Source organism: Oncorhynchus kisutch, linkage group LG5 (genome assembly GCF_002021735.2).
Source record: "Oncorhynchus kisutch isolate 150728-3 linkage group LG5, Okis_V2, whole genome shotgun sequence".
Classification (NCBI taxonomy): domain Eukaryota; kingdom Metazoa; phylum Chordata; class Actinopteri; order Salmoniformes; family Salmonidae; genus Oncorhynchus; species Oncorhynchus kisutch.
Window position 1 is genome coordinate 42,729,534 of NC_034178.2, and position 13,468 is coordinate 42,743,001.

General features: G+C 45.9%; 1 protein-coding gene across 4 annotated transcripts in view; it reads right to left on the reverse strand.

Annotated features, from left to right (window-relative positions):
- Positions 1 to 1,210: 1,210 nt before the first annotated feature.
- Positions 1,211 to 13,468, reverse strand: part of LOC109891541 (paired box protein Pax-7-like) — a 73,242-nt gene continuing 60,984 nt past the window's right edge. For all 4 annotated transcript variants that reach the window (XM_031825116.1, XM_031825115.1, XM_031825114.1 and 1 more), the window contains exons 8-9: positions 5,335 to 5,584; positions 1,211 to 3,911 (exon numbers count right to left, since the gene is read on the reverse strand). In XM_031825116.1, coding sequence (XP_031680976.1) covers positions 3,796 to 3,911; positions 5,335 to 5,584 — 366 coding nt within the window. In that variant the 3' untranslated portion in view covers positions 1,211 to 3,795. The remainder of the gene's footprint in view (positions 3,912 to 5,334; positions 5,585 to 13,468) is intronic.

The following is a 13,468-nucleotide window of genomic DNA, read 5'->3' on the forward strand; positions in this document are numbered from 1 at the left end:
CTGAAAAAAAAACGTTTTAGAATGACATATATTATATATTAATGTGTGTTAATGTGTTTTAATTGCAAATTAATTAGATAAACGCACAATATTCCTGATGAGAATAAATATGCACAGAACGCCATTCATTGTTTTCATAAACTACAGCATAATGAATTGTAAATTAGTAGGAAACCGTACTGTGTGCTGTATTTTTGTTTTTAAACTAACAAAATGTGTTAATTCATGTATGAGAATTGATCTAAAGTAGTCCTACCCTGCTGGTGATTTGTCCTTAATAATGCATTTTGAAAAGGTATAATGGATAGTTCAGTTTGGTCTAGTGGTACTGTAGCATTACCAAATCCAGACTACGTATTGGCCCTCAGAGATAAGGGTTAAATTCTTGAGTTCCCCATTTCACTACCTATAATATGTAACTCTCATTTATCCTCTCATTCGTTTCCCATCTGTCTCTATCAATAAAACTGCATAATACGTTAAGATAACGGACTGCTGAAATATGGAAGTGTTCCTAAATTATTGCATTTCATTTTAAATATACCTAAAGCGCTATCTACATGCCATTTAAAAGTGTTAATGGTAAGAGGAGCTTCACTAGACTTTAATATACAGCACAGCTGACAGTCCCAATGCCAACTGGATGGATTCCTCAGCGCTCCTAGCATACAAGCACGCTTTTCTGTGACTGTGTGCAATCATTAACAGACACCATTCCAGAGCATAGCACATGGGCCCCAGACAGACAGACAGACAGACAGACAGACAGACAGACAGACAGACAGACAGGGGTGGAGAGGAGATCATAGCTGGAAAGTGTACAGAATGAATGACTTCCTACAGCTGTGTCTTGCCGCAGCCCTGACCAGCTCCCCCAGCTAGCACCTCTCTTCACTAGGATCTGGAACTGCTCAGCTCTCTCTCACACACACCGCTCAATAGGATGGAAGCAGAGGTGGTCCAGGCCCATAGAATGTAATACACACATGTGCGTGTGCCATGCATGCACACGTGTGCACTACACACAGAGCAAGTGTGTATTGTAGGGAAGAGAGGTGAAAGTTCAGATGAATCCCCACCAGGCTGAATATTCAACTTCAGAGGGCATGATTTTTCTGACATAAAAAATGACCAATTTGAAATCTTTATTTGACACCTTCATACTGTATTCATACTGATATGAAAGCTCAAAAAAGGACAAAGCGATGAATATTTTTTAGCTCTTTAATTGATAACAGTTACGGCAGTGTTACAGTAAACACACCAACAGGCTGAAGGTAGTAAATACCACTACTCTAATACTTCATACAGCAGAATAAATTATACCATGGTAATATACATGTGGAACAGAAAGGGGATAAAGCAGAACACAGATTCCATAAAGCAAGTAAACAGGTCAGGAGTCAGGTGTTAGAAATGGATTTGATACACAAGAAGCGTAAACAAAAACAAAAAAAGTAATATTTGTTTTTTTATATACACAATAATGGGGCATCATTAAACAGAGCTTTCAGACCAGCCTGGTTTCAGTGCTTCAGTCATCATTACTTTTAGTGAGGTGTTCTCCAATGGAGATGTGTGGTCTGGAGCCTGGCTGTACACACACATAGCCAGAGAACACACTGCTCGGTCCACTGTTCTATTCTGACTCCTTTCCCTGACAGGAGAGGTCCCCATCCTGTATGGCATCAAAGCTGTGCTGCTGAACCCCTGGACAATGTTTCACACTGAGAGAGGTCAGAGGTCAGACAGATATGTAATGGACCACAGTAAGGTCTGCACTCGGATCATGAGTCCATAAGATCAAGTGCTGGAATACACCTTCCCCATGCTCGGAATAAAAGGTTTCCTCTGGTCACTATCAAAATGTATTGGTCTCTCTCTCTCTCAACTAACAACCTCTTTTATACAATTATTCAATTTAGGAAGTTTAATGGAATTTTCTCCTAATTTAATATACAGAATTCCCTACTTAGCTTGGCTCAAAACACTGCATTTTGGTTTAAAGAAATTCATACAATATAACACAACCAAAAACAACAGAAGGAAACCAGTAAAGAAAACAATCAAATACATTGACTTCAGCAGATCCCCTGCTTAACTACCACTGAACTATGTTGTTGTTTTAGTATAAAACATACTCTTTATAAACAAACAATACACAACCTGCTACTGTACAATTTCCATTTAAAGGCGACAAAGGGTTAAATCCTGACGTGGAATATGCACACGTAACTCACTCCAACTTTTGCAAAAAAAAATTGCAAAAATCATACACAGATATAAATGAGAGATTGGTGTGAAAGTTCAAGTTATAATTCAGCCCAACATAGTTTGTGTCAAAAGTCAACTATGAGTGCTACACAAATGTTTAATATTAGCTATTCTTTAAAAAACGTTTTGTTTTTCTACATTTCTGCGAGTGTGTCGGTCGAAGCAGGAGTTGAATGTCCAGGGGATTAGAAGGGGGTGGATCCAGCCAGAGCCAGAGGGGGCCAGCCAGGCCAGTTACCTGTGCCCTTTCACAATTCAAAGGATTATTTGATTTGACAAAGTGCATGTGAATGGCACAGTTTGCCTTCTCTTAATCTCATCATGGGCAGAGAAGGAATGTGACTGGCATCAGTCAGCCCTGCTGGAGGAATGTTTCAAAGGAATGCACACTTGGTCCAAACCAACATGGTAAACAGCTACATGTGATTTTATGTCTTAATTAAACAACAAAATATATAAAACCTGGCTGGTAATGAGAAGGGACATTTATAATTAGCTTTGACACTATGTTGGTGTTGTTTAATCTCCTTCAATTGTTAAAGTCACATAGAGCTTTTGGGTAGGGGGTTTAGTCCTCCTTGGCAAGGTCCATATTTCTAAACAAAATACATTAATTTCCCCAATCCTGTTTTTACAAACAATGCCCTCCTCCCCATGGAGTACAGCTAAGGATGGATGTTGGGAGGGGGGAAGCCATTGGCCGCCAAACCGCAGCTAATTCGCAGTAGAATCCGCCCAGCTAGACTTCCCACTGAGTGGCCAAGTTCTTTAGGAATGTCAAGTTGAATGTGAAAGCGGGAAGGTCAAATCGCTCACGAACATTAGAGCTCAGGGTCCATGCAGAGGAGCCGCAGCCTGGAAAACAATCAGCTTCTCTCTCCGACTGGTCCGACACACAAACACACACACATCACCTCACTCATCTGCTAGTATTTCACACGGAGAGAGAAAATAACTATGAAGGGAATAACAAACAAAAATAGAATCACATTCATCATAATTGTAACAGCAATAATAATATGAACAATATTGATATAAAAAAAACAAGAGTGATAATCATTTGAATGATATTGGCTTAGTGAACTATTATAAACAACAAGGTCAAAGTACATTTGGAAGTGGCTCTGAGTGTTGTGCTGGATTGGACTGCAGTGTGCACCCAGGGGGTGCATTCTCCATGTTGGCTGGGGCCATCATCTCTGGGTTGCCTGGGCAGAGCCAATCAGGGAGGGGGGCACACAGGAGTGGCAGAGCCACGGTTTAGGGGTCTTGGGGTATAGGATCGGGCTGCCTGTTGGCTATCCATGGAAAGGCAGTTCTAATGACAAGTCCTCTCGTAATCAAGAGGCAAAAAGACACTCTGACATACACAGAGACATCCTGACTGCCTGCAGGGTGGGGAGGGGGAGAGAGTGCTGCAGTGGTCAGGCAGCAGGGAGGGTGGGGGGGCATCAGTAGGGTTGTATATGTTAAAGGGGTGTTGAGTTTAGACTGGGTGGAGCCAGGCAGAGGCTGGCTGTTTCAGTAGGCCTGTCCCGTCTCCACCTGCAGCAGTCCCAGGACAGCAGAGTGGTCTCCCAGCTTCATCCTCCTCTGGGTGGACAGACTCACGTTCTTAGTCAGGTAGTCCACTGCAGCTAGAGAGAACAGACACACAGATAAACGTGAACATGTGAGGGATATACACACATAAATATACATGCACAACACGCACAAAGAAACATACACACACACATACACACTGACAGGTGGCCAACTCCTCAAACACACCCCTTTCTGTCCTTTTTGTTCAATGTCATTTTCTTTTTCTTTCTGACTCCGTTCAAAATGAGTTGTGGCAGAACTAAGTGGAGTAAAATGAGAAATAATTAGAAAACAAAACATTCTCTCTCCCATGCCCTGTCTGAGGTTGACACAGACTTGGCACAGGGCATGTGCCACCTCATAGAGTCTCCATGCTATCAGTCAGAATGGTCCCAGTGTGTGTCGTGTGTGCCAGTCTTCATTACACTTAGCATCTCTGATTTCATGCCCTCCACACTTCCTATCCCGGATCATTTTCATCAGTAGACAGCAGCTTTCTTTTCTCTTCTCCGTTCATTAGCCAGCCACTGTGCTCAATCACTGTCTTAATTAAGCACACATCAGATCACATCCACACCGCCATCAGTCTCTCTGCTCTGCAAGCTGGCTGATAATAACGCTACTGGCATACACGCACACGCACGCACGCACACACACACACACACACACACACACACACACACACACACACACACACACACACACACACACACACACACACACACACACACACACACACACACACACACACACAACAGGACCAAAGGGAGGCTGGCTGGGGAAGTGTGGTTCAGTTTACCCATTATGAAGGGTTGTGACACAGCATCAGTCAATAATTATGTTAATCTAATCAGCCTGTTTCCTGTCCCGAGGTGTGTGTGTGTGTGTGTGTGTGTGTGTGTGTGTGTGTGTGTGTGTGTGTGTGTGTGTGTGTGTGTGTGTGTGTGTGTGTGTGTGTGTGTGTGTGTGTGTGTGTGTGTGTGTGTGAGAGTGCGTGTGTGTGAGTGTGTGTGTGTGTGTGTGTGAGAGTGCGTGTGTGTGTGTGAGAGAGTGCGTGCGTGCGTGCGTGTGTGAGTGCGTGCGTGCGTGTGTGTGGGTGTGTGTGAGACAGAGAGAGAGAGAGAGGGGTGGCTAAGAGGACAGGGTGCCCCTTAGGGTGTGTTAGTGTCTTTGAAGTGGCCCTCTCCTTGTTCCCAGCTAAGCAGAGCAGAGTTGGGTGTGACTAAGCCAGGCAGCACCGGAGGGTGAATCATAGGCCTTTATCAGACAGACCAGGAGTCAAAGGTCAGGGGGCAGCTCGGCCCAGGAGGTGGTGGAGGTGGGCACCATTTCCTCTAATTACAGTACCACTGGTTCCATTTCATATGAGGTGGAAGACATGCAGGAGACTTGTATTGGTGAGGAGGTCAGATGGGAAAGGCATACAAACACACTCACTTCCTCACATTCACACATAAATGCACATGCAGTACTTACTCTGTCCATACTGACTGTACTGGTATCCGGCGGTGACGGGGTCCACACTGTAGCTGGTGGCGCTGTAGGTGGGGGGGCAGTAGGACTGGGAGGAGGTCAGGCTGTCCACCCCCTTGATGGAGTCAGAGCGCTGGCTGCAGCTGGCTGAGATGGGGTTGGAGGACTCCAGGCTGCCGTGGAGGGGGGAGATGGAGAAGTCATGTTGGGACTGGGAGGGCACGGCGTTGGGGTTACTCAGGATGCTCATCACCTAGGGAGGGCAGAGGGGAGACAGAGGGGGGTTAGAGAGGCCTAGGTCCTAAACAACACATGGATGGGATCGAGTAACTACACCAGCAAGTTGAAGGACAGGGGGTGAGAGAGAGATGGGGTGAGAGAGAGATGGGGTGAGAGAGAGAGATGGAGAGAGAGAGAGAGATGGGGTGAGAGAGAGATGGAGAGAGAGATGGGGTGAGAGAGAGATGGAGAGAGAGATGGGGTGAGAGAGAGATGGGGTGAGAAAGAGAGATGGAGAGAGAGAGAGATGGAGTGAGAGAGAGAGTTGGGGTGAGAGAGAGAGATGGGGTGAGAGAGAGAGATGGGGTGAGAGAGAGAGATGGAGTGAGAGAGAGATGGGGTGAGAGAGAGAGATGGAGTGAGAGAGAGATGGGGTGAGAGAGAGAGATGGAGTGAGAGAGAGAGATGGGGTGAGAGAGAGAGAGAGATGGAGTGAGAGAGATGGGGTGAGAGAGAGAGAGAGAGAGAGAGAGAGAGAGAGAGAGAGAGAGAGAGAGAGAGAGAGAGAGAGAGAGAGAGAGAGATGGAGTGAGAGAGAGAGATGGAGTGGGAGAGAGAGATGGGGTGAGAGAGAGAGATGGGGTGAGAGAGAGAGATGGGGTGATAGAGGGAAATAAAGAGGTGCCAGTGAGTTCAGTGTTTAGCGTGGGGACAGCGCGGGGACAGCATGGGGACAGCGTGGGGACAGCGTGGGGACAGCGCGGGGAGAGCGCGGGGACAGCGTGGGGACAGCGTGGGGACAGCACGGGGACAGCGCGGGGAGAGCGCGGGGACAGCATGGGGAGAGCACGGGGACAGCGTGGGGACAGCGTGGGACAGCGCGGGGACAGCACGGGGACAGCATGGGGACAGCGCGGGGACAGCGTGTTGACAGCGCGGGGACAGCGTGGGGACAGCATGGGGACAGCACGGGGACAGCATGGGGACAGCGCAGGGACAGCGTGGTGACAGCGCGGGGACAGCATGGGGAAAGCGTTGGGAAAGCATGTGGACAGCGTGGGGATAGCACGGGGACAGCGTGGGGACAGCGCGGGGACAGAGTGGGGCCAGCACGGGGACAGCGTGGGGACAGCATGTGGACAGCGTGGGGACAGCGTGGGGACAGCGCGGGGACAGCGTGGGGACAGCACGGGGACAGCACGGGGACAGCGCGGGGACAGCGCGGGGACAGCGTGGGGACAGCACGGGGACAGCGTGGGGACAGCGCGGAGACAGCTCAGGGACAGCACGGGGACAGCGAGGGGACAACGTGGGGAGAGCATGGGGACAGCAGGGTCTCAGGATGACAATAGAACCACCAGCAGTGCCAGACAGCCCCTGTATATCCCAGAGCCTGGGGGCTGGAGGAGGCCTGAGGCCTACACACCACAACAAGCACTGAGGGAGTCCCTAATCCCCAGCCCCTAGCCGAGCCATCTCATGAATAGTAATGGAGTTGGAAGCAGTAAACGATCCCCTTAGATCAGATCCCCAAACAAATAGACTCTACTAGCCTCACCGAAGGGCCTACTGCTAGTATGAGTTACAGTTACGGCTAGGGTAAGTATTAGGAGTGTTATTTATACAGCATGAGTGCATTTATTTAATACTCAGCAATATATTTCATATTCTTCTACAGGAAATGCAACTTGCAGTATAATTGAGGTTTCCATTTTTTAAAATTGTAATTTCCATTTTGAAATGTCATACTTGTTTGCCCTATCAAATCCTACAAATATTGTCCCTTAATTATAATCCACATAATCATTTACATTTCCTGTTGCTGTAGGGTCATTTTCCTACTGTAGTAAACTGGTTCAAATTAATAACCTCTCTGGGATAGGCGGGACGCAAAAGTTCCACCTGGCCAATTGCCCGGGAAAATGCAGAGCACCAAATTCAAATAAAATACTATAAAATCTAACTTTCATTAAATCACACATGTAAGATACCAAATTAAACCTACACTCGTTGTGAATCCAGCCAACATGTCAGATTTCAAAAAGGGTTTTCGGCGAAAGCATAAGAAGCTATTATCTGATGATAGCACAACAGTAAACAAAGAGAGAGTAGCATATTTCAACCCTGTAGGCACCACACAAAACGCAGAAATAAAATATAAATCATGCCTTACCTTTGATAAGCTTCTTTTGTTGGCACTCCAATATGTCCCATAAATATCACAAATGGTCCTTTTGTTCGATTAATTCCGTCGATATATATCCAAAATGTCAATGTATTTGGCGTGTTTGACCCAGAAAAAAAACTGCTTCCAATTTGCACAACGTCACTACAAAATATCTCAAACGTTACCTGTAAACTTTGCCAAAATATTTCAAACTACTTTTGTAATACAACTTTAGGTATTTTTAAACATTAATAATCGATCAAATTGAAGACGGGTCAATCTGTTTTCAATACAGGAGGATCACAAACTAACCCTACTTTTCTAGTCTTGCGCAACTCTCAAACAGTACACATAACGTTAACTTGATCCAAGATGGCCGTACTTCTTCATTACACAAAGGAATAACCTCAACCAATTTCCAAAGACTGGTGGACATCCAGTGGAAGCGGTAGGAACTGCAAACAAGTGCCTTAGAAATCTCGTTTCCCTTGAAACCATTGAATAGACAGTGACCTCCAAAATAGTTTTTTCGGAATGGTTAGTCCTCAGGGTTTTGCCTGCTACATAAGTTCTGTTATACTCACAAACATGATTCAAACAGTTTTAGAAATGTCAGTGTTTTCTATCCAAATCTACTAATAATGTTTGCACTAATAATATGCATATTGTATATTCTTGGCATGAGTCGCAGGAAGTTGAAATTGGGCACGCTATTTATCCAAAAGTGAAAATGCTGCCCCCTATCCCAAAGAGGTGTTAAGATCCTACATCTGTACACAATCATAAGTTAACAAATAATAATCCACTAGTGCTATGAATGTTATTATCTCCATTAGACTAGAGGCACAGGCATCACCACAATGCAGTGCAGACGGACGTTTCTACTGAGCTTTTGCCCGAAACATAAAATGTTGAATTAGACTTATATTTCCCTTTTAGGAAAGCAGAGGGAGAGACTCTTAATGGGGGAATTGGTCCCACATATGCTTCCCTTCTATTGCATGGAAGCATCCTCCCCAACATCAGGTTCACGTTGTGTCTCGCTACGCTGGGCTGGCCTTTGGCGCTTTGGCTGCTAAACCAATTAGCTCATCATGGAGGTGGTTACACACACACACACACACACACACACACACACACACACACACACACACACACACACACACACACACACACATACACACACACACACACACACACACACACACACACACACACACACACACACACACACACACACACAAAGGTTTAAACACAGTTCACAGAGCTGATGCTGTGGTGCAAAATATCCTACAGAAGGACAGGGCTCCAGTCAATCTCCAGAGTGGACATCTCAGAAACATTTATACTGTAGAACTTCTTCACTGCATACGTATGCAGTCATACTGCTCAGCAATGCATAGCCAGACACACACACTGCATACGGAAAATGGATCTTATTCCACAAATTAATCATATTCTGAAAAATATCTGAGGAAATATGAAGCACTTGAGGCACATCAGAGACATAAAGGCTGGTTAGCGATTTCCTCATGTTAATTCTATCAGCATGGAAACCCCCAGCCTCCTCCAACCCCACCACTTATTTATACAGAACATGTGACATGTATCTATGAGAGGGAGATTCATGGCTCTCTGCATGCAGGACACATGGGATGCTCCCTCCCAGATGGACCGGAGCTGCAGAACAGACTCCGTGTGGAACCTTCTGTCCCCTGCTGTATTGTGCTGGGCTGTGATGTACGAACTATGCTGTGCTGGACTAACATGTGCTGGTCATGTGACGTAGGTGAGGGGAAGTGCTAGTCAGGGGTCCAGGGAGACAGCTGGAGGGGTGGGCCAGATATAGTCATCAGTTAATTGAAGCTTGATTACATCACTTCCTTATTTAAACATGACATAATGAAGCAGCCAATGATCAGGGACTGTGCTGGAATCAGCCCTATTACTATTCATAGGTTTAACTAGCTCTTCAAAAGAGAAGGATACTTTTCATGGACAATTTTAGAATAGATTTTTCTTCCCGTCAAGATTTGCAAAGAAGTTTGCAGTTGTAAAAAAGAGAGGATTGTCTGGAAGGTTGTATCCTTGAGATGCCTCTCCTAAAATCACTCAGATGATTTTGGTTAACTTTTGCTGGAGGGGGGAAAGGTAAGCTCCTCGATTGAGCCGGGTTCATATTCGCTATCTGTAATGTCTTTCTGCTTTCACACAGCTAAACAAAAATCAATGCCATTTCACCACTTCCCCCTATTATCTGATGTGTGTGGAGATATGGCTGATGCTGAGTATCAGCTGCAGGGTGTAAAACACACCCTCAACAGGCCTTTAGACCTGCTCTGCTCCAGAACAACACCACTCAATACACACTTAACCAACACCCTCAACAGGCCTTTAGACCTGCTCTGCTCCAGAACAACACCACTCAATACACACTTAACCAACACCCTCAACAGGCCTTTAGACCTGCTCTGCTCCAGAACAACACCACTCAATACACACTTAACCAACACCCTCAACAGGCCTTTAGACCTGCTCTGCTCCAGAACAACACCACTCAATACACACTTAACCAACACCCTCAACAGGCCTTTAGACCTGCTCTGCTCCAGAACAACACCACTCAATACACACTTAACCAACACCCTCAACAGGCCTTTAGACCTGCTCTGCTCCAGAACAACACCACTCAATACACACTTAACCAACACCCTCAACAGGCCTTTAGACCTGCTCTGCTCCAGAACAACACCACTCAATACACACTTAACCAACACCCTCAACAGGCCTTTAGACCTGCTCTGCTCCAGAACAACACCACTCAATACACACTTAACCAACACCCTCAACAGGCCTTTAGACCTGCTCTGCTCCAGAACAACACCACTCAATACACACTTAACCAACACCCTCAACAGGCCTTTAGACCTGCTCTGCTCCAGAACAACACCACTCAATACACACTTAACCAACACCCTCAACAGGCCTTTAGACCTGCTCTGCTCCAGAACAACACCACTCAATACACACTTAACCAACACCCTCAACAGGCCTTTAGACCTGCTCTGCTCCAGAACAACACCACTCAATACACACTTAACCAACACCCTCAACAGGCCTTTAGACCTGCTCTGCTCCAGAACAACACCACTCAATACACACTTAACCAACACCCTCAACAGGCCTTTAGACCTGCTCTGCTCCAGAACAACACCACTCAATACACACTTAACCAACACCCTCAACAGGCCTTTAGACCTGCTCTGCTCCAGAACAACACCACTCAATACACACTTAACCAACACCCTCAACAGGCCTTTAGACCTGCTCTGCTCCAGAACAACACCACTCAATACACACTTAACCAACACCCTCACTCTCTTTCAGAACAGCCCTCCACTACACCCCTGCCTCCCTCCCCCTCTCTCTTTCTCTCCGTACAGCGTCCTCAGTGTTCGTTTGTTGTTTGACTTTGTGCTAGGGCTGTTGGAGGAGATAATGTGAGACAGGAGCAGTTTAAAGGACACTGCTCCAGGGCGTTCCCTGCCTCGCTCTCTACAGATAGATTACTTTATAAATAATAATAAAAAACTAATTAATTCTCTCAACTTCTGAGCCCTCCAGCCCCGCGGCAGAGTGAATGGAGAACTGGAAGTTGATACAATGTGCATCCTTTCAGATAAACAAATAGAGCATTTGTGACACAAAAAGAGGTTCTTTCATACCCTGCTAATTTCCTTAACAGTCAAATTATATTTTTGTGTCTGCTTAAATGTTTGATGAGCCTTTGCTCTTTGTTGGATTTGCTTCCAGAATAAAATTTGACTTGCTGTGAGGAAGTTGACTGCCAGAAAAAGCGAAAGGCAATATTTCTTTAGGCAAAAGAGGGAAAAATGTCATCATTTTCTTACATACAATACTCACTAAATTTCCCACAGTGACATATTCAAACCACAGTTTCAAAGAGATGCCATCCGTCACAATGTTATTTAATACCCTTCATTATCACTACTTATGAAGCACCCAATGTAATATCCCTAAACAATATTTACATTATATCTTTACAGTCACATAATGTGCTATGCCCATCTTAACCCTTGATTGACCACAGAGAGCTTCAATTTCCTTGGTGTCCACTTTGCTAAGGACCTCAATGTCCAAACACACCAACACAGTCGTGAAGAGGGCACGACAACACCGCTTCCCCCTAAGGAGGCTGAAAAGATTTGCCATGGGCCCTCAAGATCCTGAAAAAGTTCTACAGCTGCACCATTGAGAGCATCTTGACTGGCTAACGGCAACTACCTGGTACGGCAACTACTCAGCATCCGACCGCAAGGCGGTACAGAGGATGGTGTGTACGGCCCAGTACATCAATGGGGTTGAACTCCCTGCCATCCAGGACCTCTATACCAGGCGGTGTCAGAAGAAGGCCCTAAAATTGTTAAACGATTCCAGCCACCCAAGTCATAGACTGTTCTCTCTGCTACCGCACGGCAAACGGTACCGGAGTGCTAAGTCTGGGACTAAATGGCTCCTGAACAGCTTCTACCTCAAGCCATAAGACTCCTGAACAGCTTCTACTCTAAGCCATAAGACTGCTGAACAGTTAATCAAAACTACCCGGAATATCTGCATCGATCCTTTTTGCATGAAATATTTTTGACTCTATACACACACACTGGACTCTCCCCACACACTCACACATATTTACACTGACACGCCAACACATACACACACACTGGACTCTCCCCACACACTCACACATATTTACACTGACACGCCAACACATACACACACACTGGACTCTCCCCACACACTCACACATATTTACACTGACACGCCAACACATACACACACACTGGACTCTCCCCACACACTCACACATATTTACACTGACACGCCAACACATACACACACACTGGACTCTCCCCACACACTCACACATACTTACACTGACACGCCAACACATACACACACACTGGACTCTCCCCACACACTCACACATATTTACACTGACACGCCAACACATACACACACACTGGACTCTCCCCACACACTCACACATATTTACACTGACACGCCAACACATACACACACACTGGACTCTCCCCACACACTCACACATATTTACACTGACACGCCAACACATACACACACACTGGACTCTCCCCACACACTCACACATATTTACACTGACACGCCAACACATACACACACACTGGACTCTCCCCACACACTCACACATATTTACACTGACACGCCAACACATACACACACACTGGACTCTCCCCACACACTCACACATATTTACACTGACACGCCAACACATACACACACACTGGACTCTCCCCACACACTCACACATATTTACACTGACACGCCAACACATACACACACACTGGACTCTCCCCACACACTCACACATATTTACACTGACACGCCAACACATACACACACACTGGACTCTCCCCACACACTCACACATACTTACACTGACACGCCAACACATACACACACACTGGACTCTACCCACACACTCACACATACTTACACTGACACGCCAACACATGCACACTCACTGACTCACTCACACATTACACGTACACACATACGCCACACACACACATACACACTCATCACATATGCTGCTGCTACTATCTATTATCTATCCTGTTGCATAATCACTTTACCCCTACCTATAGTGATCGGAAAGTATTCAGACCCCTTGACCTTTTCTACATTTTGTTA